Genomic DNA, 27,377 nt, shown 5'->3' with positions numbered 1-27,377 from the left:
TCCAGATGTCAAGTGGGAGTCATTTAAATTACTTGTTAGAATTAACGTTAAACACTTTATTCAACTGGGACTGGAATAAAGTAAGCATCTCACAGATTGAGACTGAAAAAGCTTATCTCATCTGTTTCTCCAGGTTACATGCTCCTCTGCAGCTCTGGCTGTAGTTTTGCTTAATCATGCAGCTTCAGTCAGCACTTTAAAAACGTGGAGCAAAAAGCATGCATTTATCAGAAGCTAGAGATTTTAGTTTTCTGAACTTAAAAAAAAAATGCCCTTAAAATACCCACAATTAGCAAAGATGAAGAAAATGGGCAAAAGTAGTAAACTTCGGGTGAAAGTACCTTTATGAATGGCAATTTGGCAATAAGTATCAAAGCCTTGAAAACATGCAAACTGGTTGATCCAGCAATTTCTGTTCTAGGAATTTATGTATTTACACAGAACTATACACATAAGTATATATAATTAAGGATATTTGCAAAGATTTAGCTACAATAATATACCTTGTAGTATTTTTTTAAATAGTGAATAAAGGGGAAAACATTAAATTTCCAACAATAATTTATTGGTAAAATAAAATACTGTACAATGGAAAGCTATGCAGCCATTAAATGATGATGTCAAATATATACTTACTGGTATGTAATACGTTTGTGATAAGTTAAGTGAAAAAAGCAAGTTATAAAACAGTATTACAGCGTGATCAAACTTTTGTTTTAAAAATTGTGTACATACATAATACTCCCTATAAAAATATTAATAATGATGGCTACCTCTCATTAGTGGGATTACTCTTATGTTGTTTATTTTACTTTTGTGTAAAATAAAGATGTTTCATGAAATCTGCAGGTTTTTTAAGAAAAAACAATTTAAGATAATCACCGTTTATAAGAATGCTAAAACAACATAATCAAATCAATGAATTTATTGAGTACAAACTCTAAGGCTTTTCTAGCCAAATAATCTGTATGCTACACCACTTCTAATTTCAAAGAATTTACCATCTACTTAATAGTGTTACTAAAAGGTAAAAAGACTTTTCCTTTTGAAAAAGGAAAATAGATCTCAAATACAGTGAAATTTAAATGCCTCTCTAAAACAATTCTATGAAATGGTACCATCGTTTAAAAGTAGACTGTGTGGCCTGTGTCTTCACACATGCAAAAACATTACTAAGAGGATAAAAGAGCTTAATTATGGTCTAGCATCTACCTTTAAACCTTTGTTTTTTCCACTAATCTTCAGCCTGTTCCAAATTCCCAGTGAAAGACACATAGGGTATTGGCAAGGCATATATTTATAATAGGGAGGGAACGGTAAGCTAGTGTCAATCATAAAATATTTTTTTAAATTTGTAAATCAAACTTTTTTCCTCTCATTCAGCTCTGGATATAAAAAAGAAGTGGCAATTTATCAACACTTATGGATATTTCAAGTAATTTTACGTGAAGTACCAAAGATCTTTTTTTAATAGACACAATAAAATCTGCAATTGCTGAGAACTACAGTTTTAAGACAAACCCCCAAAATCTACAATCCCACAAAACTTTGCCCATAAATGAGATCAAGACAGAAAGAAGGTACCGACGTCATAGTTCTCTAGGTATCTGGCTCGTTCTTCAGGGCTCATTGACACAGATTCCTCCAGGAATTTTTTCAAGGTTGATCCAGATTCTGAGAATATTAAAGATAAAATTGAGAAGGTTTGCTATCTCAAAGAAACTAATACATGAAAAGACTAGAAGCATGCTAACTTTTTCAGGTAAAAACCCCTTCACTGGTAAGTTGGGAATTTAAGAAAACTGAGATAAATGATAGGCTTTGTTAAACCTGTTTATCAATAATATAACAGAATGGGAAAGATTAGTATTTCTTCTATGCTATATACACTCCCATTAAAGAAAGAAGAGAAGAAAATGTTTCATTTAATACTTTAAAAGAAAGAACTACAGCTCCACCTACTGCTCAATAAGTTAACTTCTAACTTAAGGGGTGTGTAGGGGGCAAGCAGTAATACAAAATTATTTACCGAAGTGCATCTTGTCTTTATTGTTGGCAATAGCATGGATCAGTCCAATTGTTCCACAGGCATTGCTGATTGTTTGCTTCATGAAATATACTGATGATGTAACATCTTGTCCCTGAGATTTTATTTTTTCCTCCTCCTCTGTTCTGAATACTTCATACTATTAAAAAAAAGTCAATAATCTACATAGGAATATAATACATTATAAAGTACTCAAACATAAAACTGGGAAACTTCTAAATATCCATCAGCAGGGATTTGGTTAACATACTATGGCATGTCTTAATGGAATACTATAAGGCACTTAAAAAAAGTACGAAGTCTGACTCAGAAATTTGTCCGTGATTATACAGTGGTTCTAGGTCAATATAATTAATATGATTCTCATTTATGTTTTTAAAATATCTACTTTATAGGGGCACGTAGTGGCTCAGTCAGTTAAGCCTCTGACTCTTAATTTTGGCTCAGGTCATATCTCAAGGTTGGTGAGATAGAGCCCCATGTCAGACTCTGCATTGGGCATGAAGCCTGATTAAGATTCTCTATCTCCTTCTGCCCCTCCCCGATCTGTTCATGTGCACATAAGCGTGCGCACAAGCTCACTTGCACGCAGGCACACTCCCTCTATCTCTCAAAAAAAAAAAAAAATTTATGGGGCACCTGGGTAGCTTAACCTGTTAAGCATCTGCCTTCAGCTCAGGTCATGATCCTGGAGTCCTAGGACCAATACCCAAGTTGGGCTCTCTGCTCAATGGTGAGCCTGCTTCTCTTTCTCCCTCTCCCTCTGCTCCTCCCCACCCCATGCTCCCTTGCTCTCTCTCTCTCAAAGGAATAAATAAAATCTTTAAATGTTTTTTGATTTAAAAAAATGTTTAAAATATCTACTTCATATATGCGTTGAAAAATTTAAAAGGGTATACAAAAATTTAACAGGTTGGTTATCTCTGGGACATGAGATCACGGGAGGATTTTTATCTCTTTTTACAATGAAATCCTCTATTTTTTATATTTCTATATTGTTAAATCATACTGTATTAACAAAATTCATATGATATAAGCATATTATTTCATAACAAATATTCACTATTATCTATAATAACTGATTATAAAGACAATATGGTATAATAATAAATGCCAGAAATGTGGGTTCTACACTTGACCACTGAGCCCACGTCTTGACTTTGTCATTATTTCCTGTCATTATTATTTGATAAGTCTCATTTTCCTAATTGTAAAAAGAGGCTAAAAATAATAAAGAGGTTAAAAAATGAAGGAGGAGTGAGTGCTGGGAGAGGACAGAAAGATAATTTTATTGTTTTGTTCTATAATTTCAGATTTCAATAGAGTAGGACATCTGCAAAACTACAGCCTGTAGGCCAAATCTGGCCCATTGCCTGTTCTCATAAGAAAAGTTTTAGTTTTGTATTGTTTATGGCTGTTTTCACACTAAAAAGCAAAGTAGAATAGTTTTTTTTTGTTTTTTGTTTAAGTAGAATAGTTTTAAGAGAGACTCTATAGGCCCACAAAGTTGAAAACCTTTATTATCTGGTCCTCTCCAGAAAATGTCGTCTGATCCTTGCAATTAAGGAAACAAATGATGTCTGCAGTTAACTCATAATTAAGAAACTGCTTCTAACAACAAGTGTTTATATGCCTTAAATAATAATTTTTATGAATGTGCTTCTAAGTCAAATTTTTAAGTTACATTTTCAGAATAAATGCTGTATGACTAATTCATTCATGTAAGTTTAATTGATAAAAACTGGAAAAGGTTCAACATATTAACCTTACACTGAAATATTTATATGGTCATACAGTTTAATTTTCTGCTGTTGTTTAATATCAATGTTCCTTGTTAAAGGAAAATAAGATTGGTAACTTCTCAAGATTTAAGGTTTAAGCAGAAAAATCCTAAAATGATACATAGCAAGTATAAGGGAAAAAAAGAAAAGTTATTAATAGTAGACTGAAATGAAAACACATGGTCAAGATATACAAAAATATTAGAAATAAATGTATAGCCTCTTCACTTGCAATTCATTGGTTAGTAAACATATACTTAAACCCACACTTAAAACACCAAAATTAACTTTATATAAAGAGTTATGAGGTATCCATGACAGTCCTTTTGGTATTAGCATGATTAAGCCATTTGCAACTACATAATCAATTTCTAAATTAGAACATAGAAGCCTGATGGGATGCCCAGGTGGATCAGTCAGTTTGGTGTCTATCTTCAGCTCAGGTCATGTTCCCAGGGTCCTGCGATTGAGCCCTCCATTGGGATCTCTGCTCATTGGGGAGTCTGCTTCTCTCTCTCCCCTTCTTGTACTCTCTCTCTCTCTCTCTCTCACCCTCAAATAAATAGAATTAAAAAAATAGAAGCCTAAAATACTCTGTATCTCCTAAAATATTCTCTAGATACCTTTTGAGTGACTTTAATATGTCACTTATGAACTGAAATAGGAATGTAAAAAATTATAAAGACAACCAAAACTGGCAGATGCCATTATATTTTCCACTTTAATATGTTAGAATTGTGTTCTTTCTAGCAATAGAGAGAATGAGCTTTTCAGTACTGGAGATCCACTAAATGAAGAGTCCTACCGATAAGAACAACATGCTTTTTTAAAATAATGATGACCCAATAAATGAAGACCAAATCCAATTTATTCTCTAATTCTAAAAAGTGAATAAAAAAATAAAAATAAATTTTAAAAAAAGTAGGTCATAAAACTCAATGTTTTAGGAAATTTCCAATTCAGACCAAAAACTCACATTTGTCACACCAACTAAGAAATCCTGAGCTATAAGCAAACTTTTTTTCTTTTTTTTCTTGTTATTGTTCCTTACAATTGGGGTCCTGGGGGGCAGCCCAGGTGGCTCAGCGGTTTAACACCATCTTCAGCCCAGGGCCTGATCCTGGAGACCCAGGATCGAGTCCCATGTCAGGCTCCCTGCATGAAGCCTGCTTCTCCCTCTGCCTGTGTCTCTGCCTCTCTCTCTGTCTCTCTCTCTCTGTCTCTCTGTTTCTCATGAATAAATAGTATCTTAAAAAAAAAAAAAAACCAATTGGGGTCCTGGGATAGCTATTTATTGGCTTACTTTAGTAATCAAAAAATAATAATAGTACTGGACAAAAGGAGAGTAAACTTAAGTGTCCTAACTCCTCAAATTTCAGAATAATTACAACCTCACCATTAAAAAGTTTAGTGTAATAATGGATAATCAATAAGAAATTTCTAACTCTGAACTTCTATGTTATAAACAGCAAGTATGAATAAATATCCCTTCCTTGATTAAATAATTTGTTTTGGGGACACCTGGGTGGTTCAGCAGTTGGGCGTCTGCCTTTGGCTCAAGTCATGATCCTGGGATCCAGGATCGAGTCCCGCATCGGGCTTCCTGCATGGAGCCTGCTTCTCCCTCTGTCTGTGTATCTGCCCCTCTCTCTCTCTCTCTCTCTGTCTCTCATAAATAAATAAATAAATCTTTAAAAAAAAAACACAACTATTTGTTTTGTAGAATATTAAGTAGAAAAGACAAATATTTCAGTATTTTTTCATATTGAACTGAGGCTAATTAGTTATGACATAAAGAAAATTATCCAAAATTTTCTAGGACTGAACAAACCCTGATTCTTATTTTCTATGGGACTTGGCTCCATTTATTCCTGAAAAATAAGATGAGCTGAGTATGGTCACCAAGTTATCAACACGTCACTTCTCCCACATCTTTTCAAACATTATTTCTTCATTTTTCACAACTACTGACTGTATCCTGTTGTTTCTAAATTTAAAAATAAAAGAAAGATATGGACTCAAAACCTGTTTTAAAGTGAACTTAAAAGTTCTGGCTTCATAATGCATATATCTATATGACATTCTAGAAGAAAGGCCTGAAATATGGAGATTTGAAATTAAATACAGAACTATAAGAACAGCTAATTATAATCCTCAGCACATCCTAAATCTGCCAATTAAGCTATATTTCAACTTAATGATTTCCACACATACTGAGTTTATTCTGTAAATGTAACCCCTGTCATTAGTTACACTTACCTCCTTAAAGATTTCTTTTTACATATATATTGGATACAATTACATATTTTATATACTAAAATTGTGAATATTCTTTATACCTTCTCTAAGGCAGATTTAGGATTACTGTAGTATTTAATATTTCTAAAGTATATACATCAAAATGTGATTAAATGCAATATCCAAAACACACTGAGGCAAAGTAATCATATTTTAAAAAAGAAGAGACAAAAAAAAAAGAGACATCCAAAAATGGTAGTCTTGGCACTACACCCAAGTTGTTTTTTGGGTTTTTTTAAGATTTTATTTTTTATTCATGAGACACACAGAGAGAGGAAGAGCAAAGGCAGATCCCAGGACCCCGTGATCCTGCCTTGAGCCAAAGGCAGACGCTCAACCACTGAACCACCCAGATGCCCCTGTACTACCCGAGTTTAAAAATCTAACTCAGGGCTTTATTCTCAATCTATAAATCAAAATCTAAATAACATTTCTTTAACTAAACTAGGTTTTTAAGATATCTTTTAGATTTCCTCATTTTATGCAAGAAGGGAGTCATTTGTTCTTAAAGAATAGCATGTTTTTAATTCAACATTGAAAAAGAACATTACATTTACCAGAAACTTTATTATCGCAATTAACAATTACCTTTTCTGTAATAGGGAAGAGAAGTAACACTGCACACACTGGTCTTGGTACCATGCTAAGGAGTTCAGGATCCATTCCATATACATCGACAAACTGCCAGTTAGGATGTAGACCTAATTGTTTGAGAAACTGGTAAAGGTTGAAAACAAACAAACAAAAATTGTAGTGTTAACAGGGAAATAATGAACATGAATTACTGCATATCTAATAAATAAAAGCAAATGAAAGGGACAATTATTAGTGAGGTTTGGTAAGAATGAAGTAAAGCAGGTTTTCCATGAATATGGTGGAAAAAGACATCTATATATTTATATCAATAAACATCAACAATTTATAATATATTAAGCAAATTTCCTTTTTAAAAATCCATTACTTTGAGATTGAACATAATAAACCAGGGCTTCCCCAAACACATACAAATTAGCTTGCTTGATATGTTAAACTCATTTCCAGTACATGATTTTTAAAAAGATGTATTTAAGTTCTAGCAAATAAAGAATTATATTAGGTGATCAACACAGTTTATCCTACTTACCAAAGATGATGCTTGAGGTTTAAAGATAGGCAGATTATCACAAATTATATCAATAAGCAAAAAGTACCTATAGCAAAAAAGTCCAGTGATTGTATGAACGCAGAAAATGCTTGATATAACAAGAAAACTACTTCCTGATCTCTAATACTTAATGAAACCTACTCAACATCACTGTCTCTCATACTTAACAAAACAACTGTAGCAAAAGATTAGTGGTTTTTTAAACTCTTAAGATTTCATAGGAAAATAAAATGTCAGACCCTAATCTATTGCAGACAGAAAAAATGAGAATGATGTCAATTTCACAATAAAGTCTTAATAAATGTTTGGGTTGAATGAAGCTGTTGATTTACAAAAGTACACCATCACAAAATAAGGTTTAGATGACAGAAAAAAAGGAGCAGAGGAGGAAAAAATCATATTGAAAATGTATCATGGGGTGCTTGGGTGGCTAAGTTGGTTAAGCGTCCAACTCTTCTTTTCAGCTTAGGTCATGATCTCAGGGATGTGAGACTTAGCCCCATATCTGGCTACCCGCTGGGCATGGAGCCTGCTTAGGATACTCTCTGTCTCTCCCTCTCCTTCTGCTCCCACCCTTCTCTCTCAGGAATGTGCACTCTCTCTCTTTCTCTTTCTTTAATTAAAAAAAAAAAAAAGACTATAAGTTATCTATTGGTCTAACATTATCTGAAACTTGAAAATAAGACAGTGCCTTAGGTCCTTCTCTCTAAAGAATGATCATATGTACTTGGACCATCAATAGAGATCTTGAAAAACTAATAGAAACCATGCCATGTTAAATAAACAGTGATATTCATCTCATACAGTCAAATTCTGTAAGAAAAGACCTTCCTAATTAAATAGCTAGTCCCCATATCTCCATACTTCTCTGCTTGGCAAAGAAACTCTAATTAATGATATTATGGTTGGTCAAAAATAAGGTCCTAGATTTATGTAATAAGAAATATACTGATTTTAAAAACTTCTCTTGGCAGAATGAGCTCAACATCTATTAAGTTAATCAAGTCACATGATCTCCAACAGTCTGGGGCCACAGGAATCAATGGACTCCTCTGTATTATACCTATTCTTCATCTAATTCCCCTCATCTAAAGGGTCCAAACTTTAGTTAAGTTCACCGAAGTACTCCAAACTACTTCTCTCTCCATTCTCCATTTTCTCCAAAATTCTTACTTAATGCCCTTCTCAATATTCAGTTTTATTTAGAAACCAAAAAGAATTAAAATTGACCAAGGGAAGGAACTGTGTCTTATTCATTTTTTAAATCCCATTGCCTTGCACTGTACCTGGCTAAACCCAACACTCAAGTTATACTTGTTGAACTGAAGATTACATTCCTATTTTAATAAATATAATCTTGCCATCTGTATGTCTATGTATGTCCATTAAGCTATGGACATATATTTAAAATATATTCATTTTTATTTGTGTCATGTTAAGTAGACAGGAAAGATATGTTTGGCCCCTAATCTAAAACCGGACATTCATTTAATCAACTCAGAATTCTACCTGCCCAGCCTATGGCCATTCCATCCTGAGCACATGCTAATCTTGTCTGATCTCAGAAGCTAAGCAGGGTCGAGCCTGATTAGTACTTGGATGGGAGACTACTACCTGCCCAGGATTTGGAGCTCTAAAGGAAAGAATCATGAATCTAGATAAGAGGATTTTAATTTATTTGTTAATTTTGTATATCCCAAAAAGTCATACTGTCATAAAATTATAAAACAAGATGGTACACATAACAGAGTAATTTCACAACTGTGCCACAAAAGCAAGTAAACATTTTACTGACAGTCTGGATAAAACTGGCAAATTACTGTGAAGTAGAGGGCCTTTGTTGTAAACTAACTCCGTGTCAGCCAAAGCCGTTCATTATGAAAAGTACCAAGATCAAAGGCACCAACTGTAGTGAGCTGATAAGGAAAAAACTGAGGAAAACATGACTAAATTAACATAAAAATGGGTAAATTTGAAGTGGAATCACATTTTCTAACTTTTTACTCATATTGCTAATCAAATGAGCTTGATAAAAAAAAATTCAATCAATATCTATCAAGTACATTAGTTACATCCTCTGACTCCAGAATGCTGTAAGACTCACGCGGGAAGTCATCATAGGGAACAAAAAGAACAAAAGCAGCTATTAATAGTAACTACCTCTGGGAAGTGGAGAAAGGGTGAGGAAGAAGGTCATCAACTTTTACCTCTCACTTTTTCTTTTTTAAATCATGAAGCTGTCCTATGTTGATCATTAAAACAAAAACAAAAACCTTTGTTTAAAATTATCCTATGAAAATAGAGAAAGATTGGATGGAAATTCTCTAAAATATTGACTGCAGTTAGCTTGAGTAGTGTACTCAACTTTTTCATTTTCCAGTTTTAAAAAAAATGTGTTATTTTTACAACAGTTATATATAGTTTGTAAGTTACAAAAAAAATCTATAGAACTGATACACATATGTATTTTAGTTAAATTTACAAAACTGGGAGAAAACTCAAAGTAACAATCTTAAAACTATTCCAAAAAAATCTCCAAACTACCCACAGAGTATTCTATATATGCATTTGCAAAGCCATCTCAACACAATTAGAACCATCCAGTTTGCATCAAGCAGGATAAACAGACTTATAACCTCTAATTCCAGTCTTTTGGCTTTTCTAAACATTGGATAATAAAATAACAAAATTCTGATTAGCTCACCAAATGTTCACAATGCCACTAAAATTTTAGCCAATCAAGAAAAATGAGTAAATTAGTATATGTGCCTTTAGGGGCACTTGGGTGGCTCAGTCGGTTAAGTGTCCGACTTCAGCTCAGGTCAGAATCTCAAGGTCCTGGGATGGAACTCTGTGTCTCCATCCTTCATACCCATGGGAAGTCTGCTCGTCCCTCTTCCATGCCCCGTCCCCTGCTCATTCTCTCTAATAAATAAAATCTTTAAAAAAAAAAAAAAAAAGGAATATGTATCCATGAAAGATCCTTAGGCAGCTTTTTTTTGATAGTCCAATGATGAACTAAATATTTCTACTAATATTTTCTACTAAATAAATTTAAGATTAATCGTAAAAATTTTTTTAAAGTATCATGTATCAGAAACATGCTAAAAGATTTAATGTACTTCACCTTTATTGCAACTGGCAAGATAGCTTTTATTATATCCTTTTACCAGTGAGAAAATGGGAGTCTGGGAGTTTACATGATTTTTCAAGCTCACACTGTTAGAACCCACATGCAAAGGTCCAGGATGCTCTCGTCCCTTTTTACTTTTCAGGCCCCATTCTTCACTGTCTGAAGTCTCTTTTTTTGTACCTTATTTTCTAACTTTAGCTACAATGAACTCTTCCTCTTCTCAAAGGGTCTATAACCACCTCTTCCTTCCAGGTTTTTGCACTCAAACTAGACTTCTGTACCTGAAAAACTTTTGCCCTCTGCCCCTAGTTTATAATGAATCACTCCTTCTTTAGATAATATTCAAGTAACAAAAACTCTGATTTTATAAATTTAAGAAAATAGAAAAATAAGATTTTCCTTTCAAATTTGTTCTAAAGCCACTTTCTCTGGTCTTTAATGCCCTGCTTAGGGCAGCAATAGACTCCTCCTTATTACTACTTTGTTAATGATTTAGATTATAACAGAAATTATACTTAAATTTAGTACTTGCTTGATATTACTACCAATAAACATATATTGGTAGTAATCGCTAAATGCAGAAGTAGAAGAATAGTAGTTAAATAAGAATAATTTTTTCTATCACGTAAATGATTTTATTCCAGGTAAGTCTTACCTGTAACATGGCAAAAAAATGTTCTTAGAAGGTATTGACAGCATATTACTCAATAAGAAAAATCATTGTTTATCACATCTAAGGAGACACATGGTTACTAATTAATGTCTGACAATAATGATCTCCATATAGTCAATATGAGTCAATCATTCTTCTACAAACTAGGTATCATTAGAACATAAAACAGTATTTGCTCAAACTAAGAGTACAATAATAACACATGCAACTATCAAACTGTAACAAGTAAAAGGCCTAAGAGTCCATTAGGATGAGGAAATAGTGTGGGGATGGATAGTATTGGGGTTTATCTATGGTTTAATTTATTAATTCTCCAAATTCTAAGTCAGTTTTTAAATTTCTATTCATTTTCTACCCTCAGTTTTGTCACTAATACAGAGGATAAAAAAACAACCACAAAAATTTTGGTTAAAACTAATCATCACTTCCAAGATATTTGCCCATTCTCCTCTAAAAGCATATCACTTCTTTAATAAATTTAAAACAAACTGAACCATGCCATAGCAAGCCAGAAATAGTGTAGAGTCATACACAAAATAATATCTTTTCCCTGTTTGTGTCACCTCAGAATGGCCTCCTGTCACCATTCAACCTATTATGTTTCTCCTGATGATCTCGATCACAGTACCCTATTAATTTTTTCCATTGCACATGAAACAATTGCTAATTGTTTCCTTACTTGTTTATTGTCTATCATCCCACTGAAATGAAACCAGAAAACCATGAATATTTTAATCACTAAAGAATAACCAGCTCCTTCTCAGATACCTGACATTAAAAAGGTACTCCACAAATATTATTTGATGTAAGTACTTTAGTTTATAGTGAATGTGCTTTATAGTCTATTAAGATTACCTGGGAACAAAGTCCAATAGCAGCTGGATCACATCACAGTTAAATAAGCTTATATTGTTAAAAAATAACAATATCACCTAAAAAAACAGTTTTGTTCATTCGTCTGTTGATATGGTTAATAACAATGATTGACTTTTGAATGAACCAGCTTAGCAATACCTGCATAAACTTCTTAGTCATGAAATAGTACCTTTTTTACACATTGCTACATTCTCTTTGCTAATATTTTGTTGAAAATTTTTAGATGCCATGAGAGACACTGTCTGTATTATTCATATTATGGCTTGCCTGGTAATGCTGGCCATTAAAATGAATTGATAAGTGTCCCTCCTCTTCTATGTTTATGTAGAACTGGCATTATTTCTTCCTTAAATAATCATCCCAAGAGATGCAGAGAAGTCATTTGAGAAAGCTAAACACTGATTCATGATAAAAACCCTCAGCAAACTAAGAAAAGGAGGAAGCTTCCTTATGTGAAAAAAAGCGTTTACTGAAACCTTACATTTAATATACCTAATAAAGAGCAAATGGTTTCTACCCAGGGTCTGGTAAAGATAAAGATGTCCTCCCTCTCCATTCTATTCAACTTTGTATTGGAGTTCCCAACCAGTGCCATAAGAAATAAGAAGCACACAGGCTGAAAAGGAAGAAATAAAAAAACAGTCTATTCAGAGAATATGATGGTCTATATAGAAAGTTCCAAAACATCTACAAAGAAGCCACCAGAATAAGTGAATTTAGCAAGGCAGGACACAAATCAACATATAAAAATCAACTGTACTTCTATACATACCAATGAACAATAAAAACTTAAATTTTAAAACAGCATCATTTACAATAGTACCAAAAATCATTAAATACGCAGGTATAAATCTAACATGTGCAAGACCTAAATGCTGAAACTGTGTTTTGTACTGCTGAATGAAATCAAAGAAGGCCCAAGTAAATGATGAGATATACCATCTTAATGGATTATAAGGCTCTATATTTTTATGATGTTAATTTTCCCCAAACTAAATCTATATAGATTTAGACACACATTCACCATAAACATCACAATTTTTTTGTAGAACTTGACAAACTGACTGTAAAATCTATATGCCAAGGCAAAGTAACTAATAACCTGAAACAACTTCAAAAACGAACAAAGTGGGAGGATCCCTACCATTTGATTTCAAGGTTTACTACAAAACTACAGTAATAGAAACAGTGTGGTATTAGAAAAAGAAGAGACACATAGATCAACGGAAAAGAAGAATCCAGATATATGGTAAATTGATTTTTCACGAAAGGTGTAAAAATAGATTTGGACTGAGTCTGACAGAAATAGGCGTCTCTCTTACGGCACGAAATCAGGCATTGAAAATACGGACTTTTTTCAGCCTAAATATTTTTTTTTCTCTTTCTACAAAGGGGTCAAAATGTTTTAAGGGAAAAATGGACAGCAAATTTCAAAGGGTGTAAACAAAAGAAAAGGGAAGTGTTTATGGACCGGGACTGCCACCTAAAGAGAAATATAAAAGATAAATGCTGATTTTAAGCTTTGAACATTTCTAGATTACTAAAGAGGCAAGAGTTCACAGTCATTTCAAAAATAAAATAAACTGTATAAGATGAAGGATTTGCTGTCAACATTAAAACATTTCTGGGATGCCTGGGAAGCTCAGTGGTTGAGCCTCTGCCTTTGGCTCAGGTAGTGATCCCAGGGTCCCGGGATCAAGTTATGCATCAGGCTCCCTGCAGGAAGCCTGCTTCTCCCTCTGCCTATGTCTCTGCCTGTGTGTGTCTCCCATGAATAAATAAATAAAAATCTTTTTTAAAAAAAGAGACAAAAAAAAATAGACATTTCTATCTATTTTCTGTATGTAAGGAATTTTCTACAAGCTTTGAAAACTAAATATCAATTAAGTACCTGATGAATCACTATTCCTTGGTGATGAAAAAGATTATGGGGGTTTGGGGGGGGGAGGGAAGTAGATCATATGACAAAGTAAGAAGACAGTAAAAAGTCAGTGAGCTGCTGAGAATGACAAACAGGTTAAGACAAAATACACCTAAGCAAATCAAAAGTTTATACCTGGTAGCACTTATTGTTCTTTTAATCGAGTGGCTGGAAGATGTGCCCTTTTCCCTCCCCAAACTTGAACCTTCAACACCCAGAGGGGCTTTAAGAGTTTGTAGGTGGGGAAAAAATAATAAATAAAATAAAATAAAATAAAATAAAATAAAATAAAATAAAATAAATAAATAAATAAAAGAGTTTGTAGGTGAGCAAAGTACGGCGTGGGTCCCATTATACTGAGCTTTGTATGGTGTCAAAGCAACTGAATTCCAGCTTTAAGGGACTGGAAGAGAAAGGGGGCGTGGCGGGGAAGACCAGTGACTTGATGGAGCAAGACAAGATGATTGGAAGATGATTTCATAGTGCGGGCGGTGGATGAAATTACAAGGACTGGGTGGGCGAGTTTACAAAGCTTGGAGTCAGGTAGTGTAGACGAATTAGTCACCCACAAGGTACAAAGGTTGGGAAATGATGGAATCGGCAGCAGCAGGAGGCAACACCAAGAGGGGAGAGGTATTGGGAAGGGCAGGGTCAAGGTGCCACAAGCCGCGGACCCGGAGACCCCAAGGAAAGGAGAGGACGGGGCAACGGAAGCAAGAGGAGGGACCGGGACAGCCGGGAGCATCTCCGGGAGCCAGGTGGGAGGGATACGGCCGCAGAGGGAGCACAGCACACCGGGTCTGAAGCAGGACCACAGGGGCCCTCACTGCATCTAATTCCCGATTCCTAGTAGGCGCAGAGATGCAGGCGGGCAGGGAGGGCTCCGGGGTCCCGAGCGGCAGACACCTCACTCACCTGGTTGGTGACCTGAAAACCAAACAGAGAACACAATTTATAGGGACAGACTGGTCTGGGCTCGCCGCGGCAAGCCCGCTGCCCTCGACTCCTAACCCGCGGCCTCACGCCGAGGTCCGGGCCGCGCTCACCTCGGGATTGGCCTCCAGCGGCAGCCAGCGCTGACCCTCCATGGCCACCCCGCCCGGCCCCCGTCCAGGTCTGACAGCCGCCGCCGCCGCCGCTTCCGCCCCCGCGCGCCTTGACCTGGGACCGTCTAACCCTCCGCCACCCCCCGGGAGGAGGGCCGACGAACGAAGAAAAGCCTGACACCTCTCTAGCTCCCTTCTCCCTCTCTGCGGAGACACACACACGTCTTACAGACGAACATACAATCGGAGAGGAGAAGAGAAGCCACCTCTCTACTGCAGAAGGGAAAACAATCTGAATCCGCAGCCAGCTCCCCTCTCACTTGGACTGTTCCTCTCCGAGCCCGGCACCCGCGCGCTGCGCCTGCGCCCTGCGCGGCCCTGGCGCCTCGTGTTCGCCGGCCGCCCTCCCGTTCCTGCAGCTTCGGCTGGAGGCGCTAGGGGGCGTGCCACCGAGGCTAGTCCTGAGAGCCAGACACCGGATTGCCAGCCGCACAGCGGGAGTCCTGAAGGCCAGGGATGCCCGGGAGTCCTGTCCCTAAAGCTCATGTCTCATGCAGAGGTGATATGTAGGCCTTGTCTGCTGTTGCACAGTTGCGAGGGGGAGGGGTGCTCTCCATATACCTATTCAGTTATGTCTGGAAAAAAAAAAATCAAGCCCCTATTATTATTTTTTTTTTTTATAAATTTCTTTCTTTATTTATGATAGTCACAGAGAGAGACACAGAGAGAGGCAGAGACACAGGCAGAGGGAGAAGCAGGCTCCCTGCACCGGGAGCCCGATGTGGGATTCGATCCCGGGTCTCCAGGATCGTGCCCTGGGCCAAAGGCAGGCGCCAAACCGATGCGCCACCCAGGGATCCCAAGCCCCTATTATGAATCAGATTCTGTACTTACCCTAGAGAGGTGGACAGAATGAAAAATCACAATGAAGTATGAGGCATATGTGACAGTGGTAGTTGCATGAGGTGTAGGACTGCAGAGAGGTGCGGCTAAAGTTGGGGGGGGGGGTGTCCAGAGGCTTCTAGCAGAAGATGCAGAGCTGAAGTGAACCCTTAAAACCTAGTAGGCATTAGCCAGACACAGAGGAGGATGCTCTGAAGAAGGGAAAGTGCATTGTGGCTGTAGAACCCAAAAGGTTGAAGGGCTGAATTGGAGGTCATGCTGGAGGAGTTAAAAGGCACAAGCCCATCGAGACAGTTGGGCTTCGTTCCAAAAAAAAGCAGGGGACCACCGAAGGATTTTAAGCAGGATTTTCTTTCTTTTGTCTTTTTTTTTTTTTTTTTAAGATTTTATTCGTGAGAGACACAGAGAGAGAGGCAGAGACAAAGGCAGAGGGAGAAGTAGGCTCCCTATGGGGAGACTGATGCAGGACTGGATTCCAGGACCCTGGCATCACCACCTGAGCCAAAGGCAGACGCTCAACCACTGAGCCACCCAGGTGCCCCTTAAGCAAGATTTTCCTATCTCTTCTCCACCAGACTGTAAATTTCAGGAGGTCTGTGGGAGTATCTTTTTTAATTCTTTACATTTTTTTTTCCCTAAAGCCTAATCCAGTGTTCACTACATAGTAGATTCTCCATAAATGCTTGAGGAATGAATAGAATCATCAATTATGCTGAAACATAAGTTGTCAATAATGTAGGATATTTGTAAGAGTGAGATGATGAGAGAATTAAGACAATAACCATGGTGATGGAGAGGTAGGCACAGATTAAAGAGAAACTTAGGGAGGTATCCCTTTGATGAGCAGTAATTGTCAATGATAACTCCAGAGATTTGACCCGGGGTTGAGTACATATTACTACTCTGCACCCAGGAGGGGGCATTCAGGGAGAAGAACATTTAGAAGTGAGAAAAAGATAATTTAAAAAATTTTTTTTAATTTAAATTCAACTAGCCAACATATAGTACATCATTAGTTTCAGATGTGGTGTTCAATAATTATCAGTTGTGTATAATATGCAGTGCTCATCCCATCATGTGCCTTCCTTAATACCTATCTATTATGCTGAGTTTGCCTTGAGGAACTTCCAACTGGCCCATTCATGTTCTTCTGGCCACTGTTCTTTGACCTCCAAAGAATTTCCAATCCTCTGACTCCTCCTTCTCCTTATCTATCTGATAGATTGCTGTCATACCCACCCAAAAAGTGATTTGGTAAATCTGAAATGTCCAGCTTAGGATAAGCAGATGTGTTGCATAATGCTTGAGTTGTATGGCCAGGCTTTCAGTGGCCTGCCAGGGGCTGCTTTTCAAATGGCCTGCTATCAGTGAATGGCCTTGCTCCAGAACACTGAGGTTCTGCACCATGATTCTCTTGTTAGGGACCTAAGACTCCACACAGCATCCTTACTCACCATGGACTCCTCTAGTACCATTGGATCTATGCAAATACAAGCAGCTTGTATTTCAGCATGGACTTACTGAGCACTGGCTTGCTCAGGGACTCACTCAAATTGGCAGCCATCCATGTTGCCCAATAAATGTGTTGCAGCTATATTTTCAAGTGTGGCATATGCTGCTCTGGAAAAGCCAAAGAGGCCCAAGTACTCTGCTTCTTCCCTATTAATAGGAATTGCAAGATGAACTAAGTTTTTCTTCACCTTTGAGAGGCTGTCCCAATATGCCCCCAAACTTAGACTCATAAAAATATTCTGTAGTAGGTCCCTAATCTTTCTAGGGTTTAACTTCCACACTCTGGTATGAATGTACCCATCATCATATTGAAGGCAGTACTTTTCAAACCTGAATGTGCATACAAACACCTGAGGAATCTGAAATATAGATTTTGATTCAATAAGTCTGAGATGGAGCTCAAGACTCTGTTTTATTGGCCCCAGTTTTTTTTTTTTTTTAAGATTTTATTTATTTATTCATGAGAGACACAGAGAGAGAGAGAGAGAGAGAGAGAGAGAGAGAGAGGCAGAGACACCGGCAGAGGGAGAAGCAGGCTCCATGCAGGAAGCTGACGTGGGACTCAATCCTGGGTCTCTAGGATCAGGCCCTGGACTGAAGGCGACGCTAAACTGCTAAGCCACCTGGGCTGCCCCCCAGTTTTTTTAATCCTCCCTTCATCTACCTCTTTTGCCATATTACTTTGAAGGTTTTTTCCCCACTAAGGGGCAAAGCGTGTTGATCCTCATTTTTCATGGATTCTGCAGTTTGAATTTGCCTACTTGCTAACATTATTCGTAACCCCCAAATTAATACTCACGTCACTCCTGCAGTCATTTGCAGACATCTGCAGTGACAGAAAAACTTGAGTTCCTAGCTGAGGTCAAGCAGGCAACATCCTGCCTTCTTGTTTCAAGTCTCATACTAGAAGCAAGTATCCTTTTTGCAATCTGTTTAGTGCCACAGTCTTTTGCATTTTTACACTTTTTGTTGATGATTTCAGTGTACACATGACCCCAAGCATTGTGCAGATGTTGTGCAAACACAAGAAGGCTGTGATGTAACTTACAAATAAAATACATGTGTTAGATAAGTTCCTTCAGGCATGAGTTATGGTATTGTTGGCCAGAAGTTTAATGTTAATGATTCAACAATATATAATAAATGAGGTGTCTCTAAACAGAAGCACATTATGCAAGGTTGTGTATTGATGAAAATGTGATCAGAGACTCACAGGAACCAACCTCTATTTTCCCTGGGAGCAATGGTTCTGTATTTATTATTCATGGTGACTTTATAGACTATAACTACCACAAATAATGAGAATATTTCCCCCACTTCTTGACACTGAGCTCAGCCATGAAACTTTTGGTCAATAGGGTAGGGCAGAAATAATGGTGTGCCTGTTCTAACTCTAGGCCTTAAAAAGCTTGTGTTTCTGCTTGCTGTCTAGCACTTCTACCATTGCCTTGAGAAGAATGTGCTTGGGCTAGCCTGCTGGTCCCAGGAACACAGTAAAAGACACTTGGAGCACAACAGAACCACCTCACTGAGTCCAGGCTAGACTGGCCAACCCATTGTTAACCCCTGAGAATTGTAAGCTAAATAAGTGTTTCCTTGTAGTATGACATTTGGAATTAGTGTGTGTTGGGGAGGGGGGTCGTTAGTTTGTTTTTACAAAGCAACATCTTTCTTTCTTTTCTTTTTAAAAGATCTTTATTTATATATTTTTTAATATTTTATTTATTTATTCACAAGAGGCACAGAGAGAAAGGCAGAGATATAGGCAGAGGGAGAAGCAGGCTCCCTGTGGGGAGCCGGATGCAGAACTCAATCCCAAGACTCCGGGATCACAACCTGAGCCAAAGGCAGATGCTCAACCACTGAGCCAAACAGGTGCCCTCTCTTCTTTTTTTTTTTTTTTTAAATAAAAAACACAAACCCTTGTGTCAAGGGCTGACTTTCAATAGGTCCCAATGATAGCTGTTCTGTTACATACAATACCCCCACCCAGAAGCAGGTGGTCTATGAATGGTTTAGCACCAGGTTCCCCACCAATGTGCATTGTGTAATGAGTGAGGGGGTGGCCCCTTTTCTGGCTATACCCGGTTTCCCCAGATGAGGATCTCTCTGCACCCACCCAGGTCCCCACACGCAATGGAGCATGCCTCACCATGAGGGGCACAGCCATGAGGGGCATGCCTGGCTGCCAGCCAATGGGGACCTGGGGGTGGGGACCGACTATCTGAGACCAACAGAGACTCTACGGCTACATAGCAAAATCTGATTGCTATACCTGCCAAAAGTTTGAATAACCAAATTAAAAGGAATAGCCAGGTATTTGATACACTTGCCCTAAATTTTAAAAGTCAAATAAAAATGTGAAGTTTTACCTCTAGAAATTTAAAAAATGTATATGGCAATGCAACTTTAATTTGTTAATGAACTGCTTAACTATGTTAATTAAGTGAGATGTCATTTTAGCAGTGAAACAGTAATATATATTTGGACTTGATTCAGGCTTTACTCTGAATAGAAACTTTACTCTTAATAGAGCACCATTGGATGCTCACCACAGTCTGTCAAGCAGGCAGGTGAGATCGGAATGTCGCCAAGTTACCAACACGGTAACTAGGGCTTGAGGAGTGTAAGTTGTTTCTCAAGGTTTCACAAAGTAGCAGAATGGGATGTCAGCTAGATTTCCTGCAGCTAGATTTATGGTTCATTTCAAAGCAGGAAAGAGGTAAGAGCAGAGAAGATGCTGACTGGCCAGGGAAGGGTACTCAGAAGATAAGCTGGGGATTAGAGGAAACTAAAAAAGTATTGTTGGGGGGGGGGGGGCAATGAAGTACTGTTGCAAGAGTAGGTGCCAGAATGCCTCTCCACTGTCTATTCAGAAAAATTTCACACCATTGATGAACCAGTTAGGTTGGAGACTGAGACCCAAGGACAGCCAGCAGGAGGACAAGAAACAGCAGATCATTACTACACCTCTCTTCCTGAGTGAAAAATGTGAGGAGGGTTGGAGAAGGAAGGAAAGGAAGAAGGAAGGAGAGAGAAATGATGAGAAGGAGGGTATAAACAAAAAGGAGGTAAGTGAGCAGTTTGAGAGGAGAGACTATAAGAGAGAAAAATCCTAAAACTTAGTAGATGTCAGGATATCTCATTTTATTTTCATTGATCATCAATGAGTTTGGACATTTTTCAAGTTGTTTTTGGCTATAAATTCACATCCTTTCATCCTGGCTCTGTCCTGAAATTCTTAATTAAAACTTCTGGAGCATTTATTATCTATTCCAGTGCTTGCCAACCTTTTCCCCACATGATACATACAAATATACAATATAATATAATCCATGCCCATTTATTAACTTTGACACCAATAGATTGATTTTGATGATTGTCAAAGAATATCAAGGTTTGTCGCCATTTCCTACTTGACTAAACTCATAGTTTCATTTTCTCAGCCACTGATGAAAATTCAACATCACTGACAAAGTGATGTTTGATGTCTTAACAAAAGGACTTGTGTCTCGAAACCTGCTCTCTCATCCTCATAAATTTCTTTCTTATATTGAGGTATTTGGCGATCTATCCAACCTTGAACTGGAATAAGCTACCTTTTTGTTTTATCTACTCAAGCTATCTACCTTTTTTATGAACTGTAAATTATTTGGTTGTTTTGTAAGAAAACATGGAATTTTGGTCATTACTTCAATAAGCCACGTTTGCCTTACCGATGCAAGTTTACACCCATTGTTATATTTCCATACCTAGTAACTTTTTGTTATGCCAAATCAAACCATAATCTTTTTAAAGATATTTTATGTGGCAGTTAAACATAGTAAGTATACAGCCAACAATACCCATAACTTAATAGACCTGTTGAGCAGCTATGACCAAGTTAATGCATACAGTTGAGAAAACAACGGAGTCACAACTACTGCCTGGCTACCTGTTCACTGTAAGAAACCATCTGACGCAATGTGCATTGCAATTGCTAAGATGTTAAATGTGAAAAAATAAGAATCTAACAATAGTAGCTATTGTTATGCAGTACTTGTATAACACTGGACAATCATCACAGTGTTAACTAGCTCAGGGAATCTTCCAGGCTCAGACCCACCCAGTTTTTCCTAGAGCTATGGGGATCAATTTCTCTATACACCTGTAACTCCTTCATGGTATACCACCGTGAGTCCTTACTATTCTATACTATTTATCTTAATAGGAATATGTCCCTTTCTTCCTACTATATGTGTATATGTCCTGTCATCATCTGCCTTAAGCCTCCATTGCATTGCCAAACCACCATCCCAAAACACAGGCGTTTTGAAATACTTAAGAACATATTCAGGGTGTCTGGGTGGCTCAGTCGGTTAAGTGACTGCCTTCAGCTCAGGTCATGATCCCAGGGACCTGGAATCAAGCTCCATATCTTGGGCTCCCTGCAGAGCTGAGAGTTGCCTTCTCCCTTACCCTTTCCTTCTGCCTCTCCCTCTAGTTGTACTCTATCAATAAATAAATAAAATCTTTAAAAAAAATTCCAGAGTGCCTGGGTGGCTCAGTCCATTGGGCATCTGCCTTGGCTCAGATCATGATACCAGGGTCCTGGGATCGAACCCTGGGTCAGGCTCCCTCCTCAGCCCACAGTCTGCTTCTCCCTCTCCCTTTGCAGCCTCCTTCTCCCATTCCTCCCCTCATCCCCATACACTCTTTTGTGCTCTCTCTCTCTCACTCTCGCTCTCACTCTTTCTCTCATTCTCGCTTTCTCGCTCTCTCTGGTTCTCTCTCTCAAAAAAATAAATAAAAATCTTAAAAATAAATAAATAAAAAGAACATATCCAAACCTTACATAATTTGTCCTCATCTGCCTGTAGAATGGCTTAATAATTCTCCCCATTGGATCAGAAGTCATGACTACCATAACCTAACTATGTTTCTATAAGCCAGGCATTTAACCTACTTAGATCTCATTTTAAATAAGAGATTCTGTGAAGTCCTTTTAAGCCAAAAGTTGAAACCTCTGTCTTGCAGGTTTCAGATAAATGTGTGAATTGGCCAGATGAAATGAAAAGAATGTGGGGACAGTGACACACTGTAACATGTAAAACTTACCTAAACATATTCTTACTCAGTTTTTGATATAGTTCATTTTGTTTGGTTTGGTTTTAAATATGTGGGTAGACCAGGTTTGGCACAAAGACTAAGAATTTGTGTAATATGCTTTAAGCTCTAAAATGTACAATGAGTCCAGGATCAGTGATTATGGTTTATTCCCAGTTCTGTATCTTTGCTTATATTTCCCATCGATTACTACTACTATTGCCCACCACCCCCAGCCCTGCACCACAACACACAGACAAACACACACATAATCACTCGTATTCTTGAACAACCTGGAGTACAAGTAGAACATTCAGTTAGCACAAGACAGCTAAGAAGGATTTCAGTATGTACTCTGGGAGCTCTGAATCATTCTGGAGTTCTCTACAATTAAATTGCACACTGGTAAATTAAAACCAGAGTTTGAAGTTTTTGCTATGAGGTGTTAGTTAGGTGATGTTGCTGAACATTCTTGAACTTTAGTTTTCTTTTTTTCTTTTTTTTCATTTTAAATATTTATTTATTCACTTGAGAAAGAGAGAGCAAGTTGGAGGGGGAGAGGGGCAGAAGGAGAGGGAGAATCCTAAGTGTACTCCTCACTAAATGCAGAGCCCAATGGATTCTATCTTGTGACCCCGAGATATGACCTGAGGTGAAATCAAGAGTTAAATGTTCAACCAACTGAGCCACCCAGGCACCCTTTGTTTTGTTTTGTTTTGTTTTGTTTTTTCCAGGCACCCTTTGAACTTTAGTTTTCTCATCTTTAAAATGGAAACAGTGTATGATAAAGATCACTTACGGGCTTCTTTAGAGGATTGACTATGATTATAATAGGAACCAGTATTTATTGAGTACTTAACCATGTTAGGAACTTTGCTATGTACCTTATGTTATGTGATCTCATTTAACCTTTAATAAAACCCTTGTAAAAATAAATAAATAAATAAATAAATAAATAAATAAATAAATAAATAAAACCCTTGTAAGTGGGGGCACTTGGGTTGCTCAATGGTTGAGGGTTTGCCTTCAGCTCAGGCCGTGATCCCAGGGTCCAGGATCGAGTCCCACATTGGGCTTCTGGTGGGCAGCCTACTTCTCCCTCTGCCTGTGTCTCTGCCTCTCTTTCTGTGTCTCTCCTGAATAAATAAATAAAAACCTTAAAAAGAAAAAAACAGTCCTTGTAAGTCATAAATGAATAGCCTCATTTTTACAGATTAGAAAGCTGTTGTTGAGGAGAGCCACCTTTCCTGAAGTCACACGGCTGAGTGGTGGAAGACAGATTTAGATTCAGGTCTATGAGACTCTTAAGCTTCCAGCACTGTCATAGTTTCCTACTGCTGCCAGAACACATTACCACAAAGTTTGTGGCTTAAAGACAACATAAATTTGTTATCTTATAATCTGAAGGTCAGAAGCCCAAATTGGCTCTTACTGGACTAAAATAAAGGTTTTAGCAGGGCTGTACTCTTGTCTGAGAGAACCCATGTTCGTTTTTTTTTCCAGCTTCTAGAAGCTGCCTGCCTTCCTTGGTTCTTGTCCTCCACCACTGACATTTTCCCTGTGACTCTAACTCTTCTGTTACCATCTTCCATATATAAGGACCCTTGTGATTACATAGGGCCAACCTCAGTAATCCAAGAACATCTTCTTATTTTAAGATTCTAGGATTAGCAGACTTCATTCCATCTGTAAATTTAATCTTTCCTTGCTATGTAACATACTATCTTCATAGATTCTGGGGTTTAGGAAGTAAATATTTGTTAAATTAATTAAACAAGGAAGCCATTAGACTGAGACAACTCTAATGCTATAGTGGCCTTTGTATGCAAACCAAAATCTACGCCTGTAAATGCCTCAAGGATACAAGGTCAAAACACTAGAGACAACCAATTTACAAAGAGCCAATTTGGCTTTAAACCATAGCTAATCAATATCTTCCTTACTTTGCTTCTACCATTTTGCTATGAAATCTCTTCCTGAGCTCCTGTCAGTGAAATGTTGCTAACCATTTCTGGTTTGGCACTGCCAATTGGAATCAATTTTTTGTTCAAATAAACTCTTAAAATTTTAGTAGGCCTTAGTTTATCTTTTACACACCTTTGGGGGGCCATTATTCTAACTACCACATCCTCTGATTATATAGCATAGTATAGCATAGTGTTAGCAAATGTATGTAGTAGATATCTATTGTTTTTGTTCCTTCAGTATTTTTTTATCTAAGTTTTTTGCATCATCCTCACCTCTGTCTCCTATAGGGTATGTCTTCTTATTCCTTTTGTTGCTGGAATTACACAGTTCTACCTCTCACGGCCACAATAGGGGGCAGAGGGAAAAATAGTACTAGACCCAGCATTGGTCTAAGAGGTGCACATATGACCCAAACAGTCATATCAGCGTCCTTCTTTAAGGATGGAGATGGAAGGGGTGCCTGGGTGGCTCAGTCAGTTAAATTTCTGACTCTTGGTTTTGGCTTAGGTCATGATTTCAGGGTCATTAGATCAAGCCCAGCATGGGGCTCTGTGTGATGGAGATTCTTTCCCCCTCCTTTCCCTCTCCCTTTGCACCTCCCCCTTCCAGCTCATGCATGTGTGTGCTGCTTGTGGGCTCTCTCTTTCTCTCTCAAATGAAATAAACAAATAAAACCTTTATTTAAAAAAAAAAAAAAAGAATTGAGATGGAAGAGCAGCTTCCTCTTTCCCTTTGGATCATGAACTATAGGTTATGACCCCAGCAATACTAGTGGTCATATATCTATGGACCAATAGCGTCTTCTCTAACATATGGAGAAACCCAAGAAAATAAGCTAACTGAAAAGCTGAACATCAGACCACAGTTGAGAAACAGAGATTGGGCCCTTTTGCTACTCAAATCTCACAATTCTGTGAGATTCGAGATTCCTGTGGTTGGTTCCACCCCTACATTTCAGAGGCCACCCCTATGAGACGGTGATTTTGCTATTTTGCTTAAGCCAGTTTGAGCTGGGTTAATATTACTTGGCACAGAAGAGCCCTAAAATAAAAGCTTAGATTTAAGTATTACTTGCTTTATGTGTGTCAGTTTTGTTTTCTCCATTATACTGTAACTCTTGTGAGGTTAGAGTTCATACCATAGCTTCCTGGACATCTTCCTATACAACTGTCAGTGCTAATTTGTTTGTTTAAAAAAAACAAATGTTTTCTTATTTATATGTCCTGTTAACATGTAATCACAAAAAATATATAAATTGGGCAGCCCAGGTGGCTCAGTGGTTTAGTGCCGCCTTCAGCCCAGGGTGTGATCCTGGAGACCCAGGATCGAGTCCCACATCAGGCTCCCTGCATGGAGCCTACTTCTCCCTCTGCCTGTGTCTCTGCCTCTCTCTCTCTCTCTCTCTGTCTCTCATAAATAAATAAATAAGTAATCTTAAATATATATATATTTAAATATATATATATATAACAGAAGTAATGCCTATACATCTTTAATGTTAGCATTTTTTGACTCTGTTCATAAAATCTGTGTTTTCCAAGTCTAAAGCTTGCATAAGTTCTGATCTTAAATTATAAGATCTTTTCACCTTTTGGAAACATTTTTATGTAATTAAGGGGTGTGTGTGCATGTGTATGCAGCCCTCCATGGAATATAATCCTACTATGCAGCATAATCTGATGGCAACCAAAAGCTTCAAAGAAACATTCCCTGATAAATGGAATTGAGATGCTTACCAGTGGGATGCACCACAGTGTTCTATCTTTCCAGACTTTCTTTCATAGGAAAGAAATCACTGGATTCAGGGAATATATTCCCAAGCCAATTAGTAATTTTAATCATGTCCAATAACCTTGAGTCAGTGGCTTTTTGGCACAGATTCTAGGAGTTTTACATACATTAACTAATGTAATTCTCCAATAATCCTATTACGTTGTTTGCAGTGGGCAGAATTTTAAAGATGCTCCTCCTCCCAAGAGTCTTGTCCAGCGGTTATTCAATCAAGCACTACTCTGGGTACTTCTCTGAAATGCTTTTGCAGGTATAATTAAGATTATGGACCTTAAGATGTAGAGATTATCCTGGATTATCTGAGTATGCTCAATATAATCATTTGAGACCTTAATAACAGACTTTCTCAAGCTTGGAGTCAGAGATTGGTGAAAGAAGACGATAGAGAAGAGATGCTGCAGAAGAGGAGGTCAGAGTGATTCAAAGTGTGAGGAAGACTTGACCTGCTATTAATGGCTTTGAAGATGGAGGAAAAGGGCCACAAACCAAGGAATGTTGATGTCTTCTAGACACTAAACTCCCATTCAAAAGTCAGCAAGGAAGTGGGACTTGCATAGAACTGAGTCCTGGTAACAACTGAAAAACAGACCCTCCCCCAGAGCCTCCAGTAATGAACCAATGCAGTCCCAAAAACACTTCACCAATGCAATTCTAGATTTGAGGATATTTAGCAGACTTGATAATTAAATTCAACGTGTAGTTCTTGATTAGATTCTGGGAGTGAGTATGGTAGGAAACAGTTTTAAAGAATATTGCTGAGACCATTAAGGAAATTTTAGTTTGACCCACATGTTAGATCATGGTATTTTTGTCAATGTTAAAGTTTCTGAGTGTAGTGGTAGTAATATTGTGATTCCTAAGTAATTGCGAATTACTTCTTGTCAGGTGCTATATGCTCAAGTGTTTTTTTCCATTTTTAATTTTTGAAGATTTTATTTATTTATTCATGAGAGACACACAGAAAGACATAGGCAGAGACATAGGCAGAGGGAGAAGCGGGGTCCCTGCAGGGAGACAGTCCACCACTGAGCCACCCAGGTGCCCCTGTGCTCAAGTATTTAGAGATGAAGTGCCATCCTTAACAGTGTATGTAACTAGAGGTAAAGCAAATGGGTAAAATGTTAAGTTGGTGAATGTGGATGAAGGGTACATGGATGTTCAACGAACTACTTTTGCAAATTTTCTCCCCCAAATTTCAA

The 27,377-nt window shown here is 37.7% G+C and overlaps 1 protein-coding gene across 2 annotated transcripts in view; it reads right to left on the bottom strand.

The window, feature by feature from the left end:
* UCHL3 (ubiquitin C-terminal hydrolase L3) overlaps nt 1-15,276 on the bottom strand; it is a 48,560-nt gene extending 33,284 nt beyond the window's left edge. Inside the window, exons 1-4 of one of the 2 annotated variants that reach the window (XM_049099317.1) lie at nt 14,920-15,276; nt 6,715-6,843; nt 2,030-2,186; nt 1,589-1,674 (exon numbers count right to left, since the gene is read on the bottom strand). In XM_049099317.1, coding sequence (XP_048955274.1) covers nt 1,589-1,674; nt 2,030-2,186; nt 6,715-6,843; nt 14,920-14,961 — 414 coding nt within the window. In that variant the 5' untranslated portion in view covers nt 14,962-15,276. Of the gene's footprint in view, nt 1-1,588; nt 1,675-2,029; nt 2,187-6,714; nt 6,880-14,919 lie in introns of those variants that run through there. The other variant, XM_049099316.1, reaches the window with a different exon arrangement.
* Nucleotides 15,277-27,377: the final 12,101 nt, after the last annotated feature.

This window comes from Canis lupus, chromosome 22 (assembly GCF_003254725.2).
Source record: "Canis lupus dingo isolate Sandy chromosome 22, ASM325472v2, whole genome shotgun sequence".
NCBI classification, from domain to species: domain Eukaryota; kingdom Metazoa; phylum Chordata; class Mammalia; order Carnivora; family Canidae; genus Canis; species Canis lupus.
This window is presented reverse-complemented; position numbering and strand designations above follow the sequence as displayed.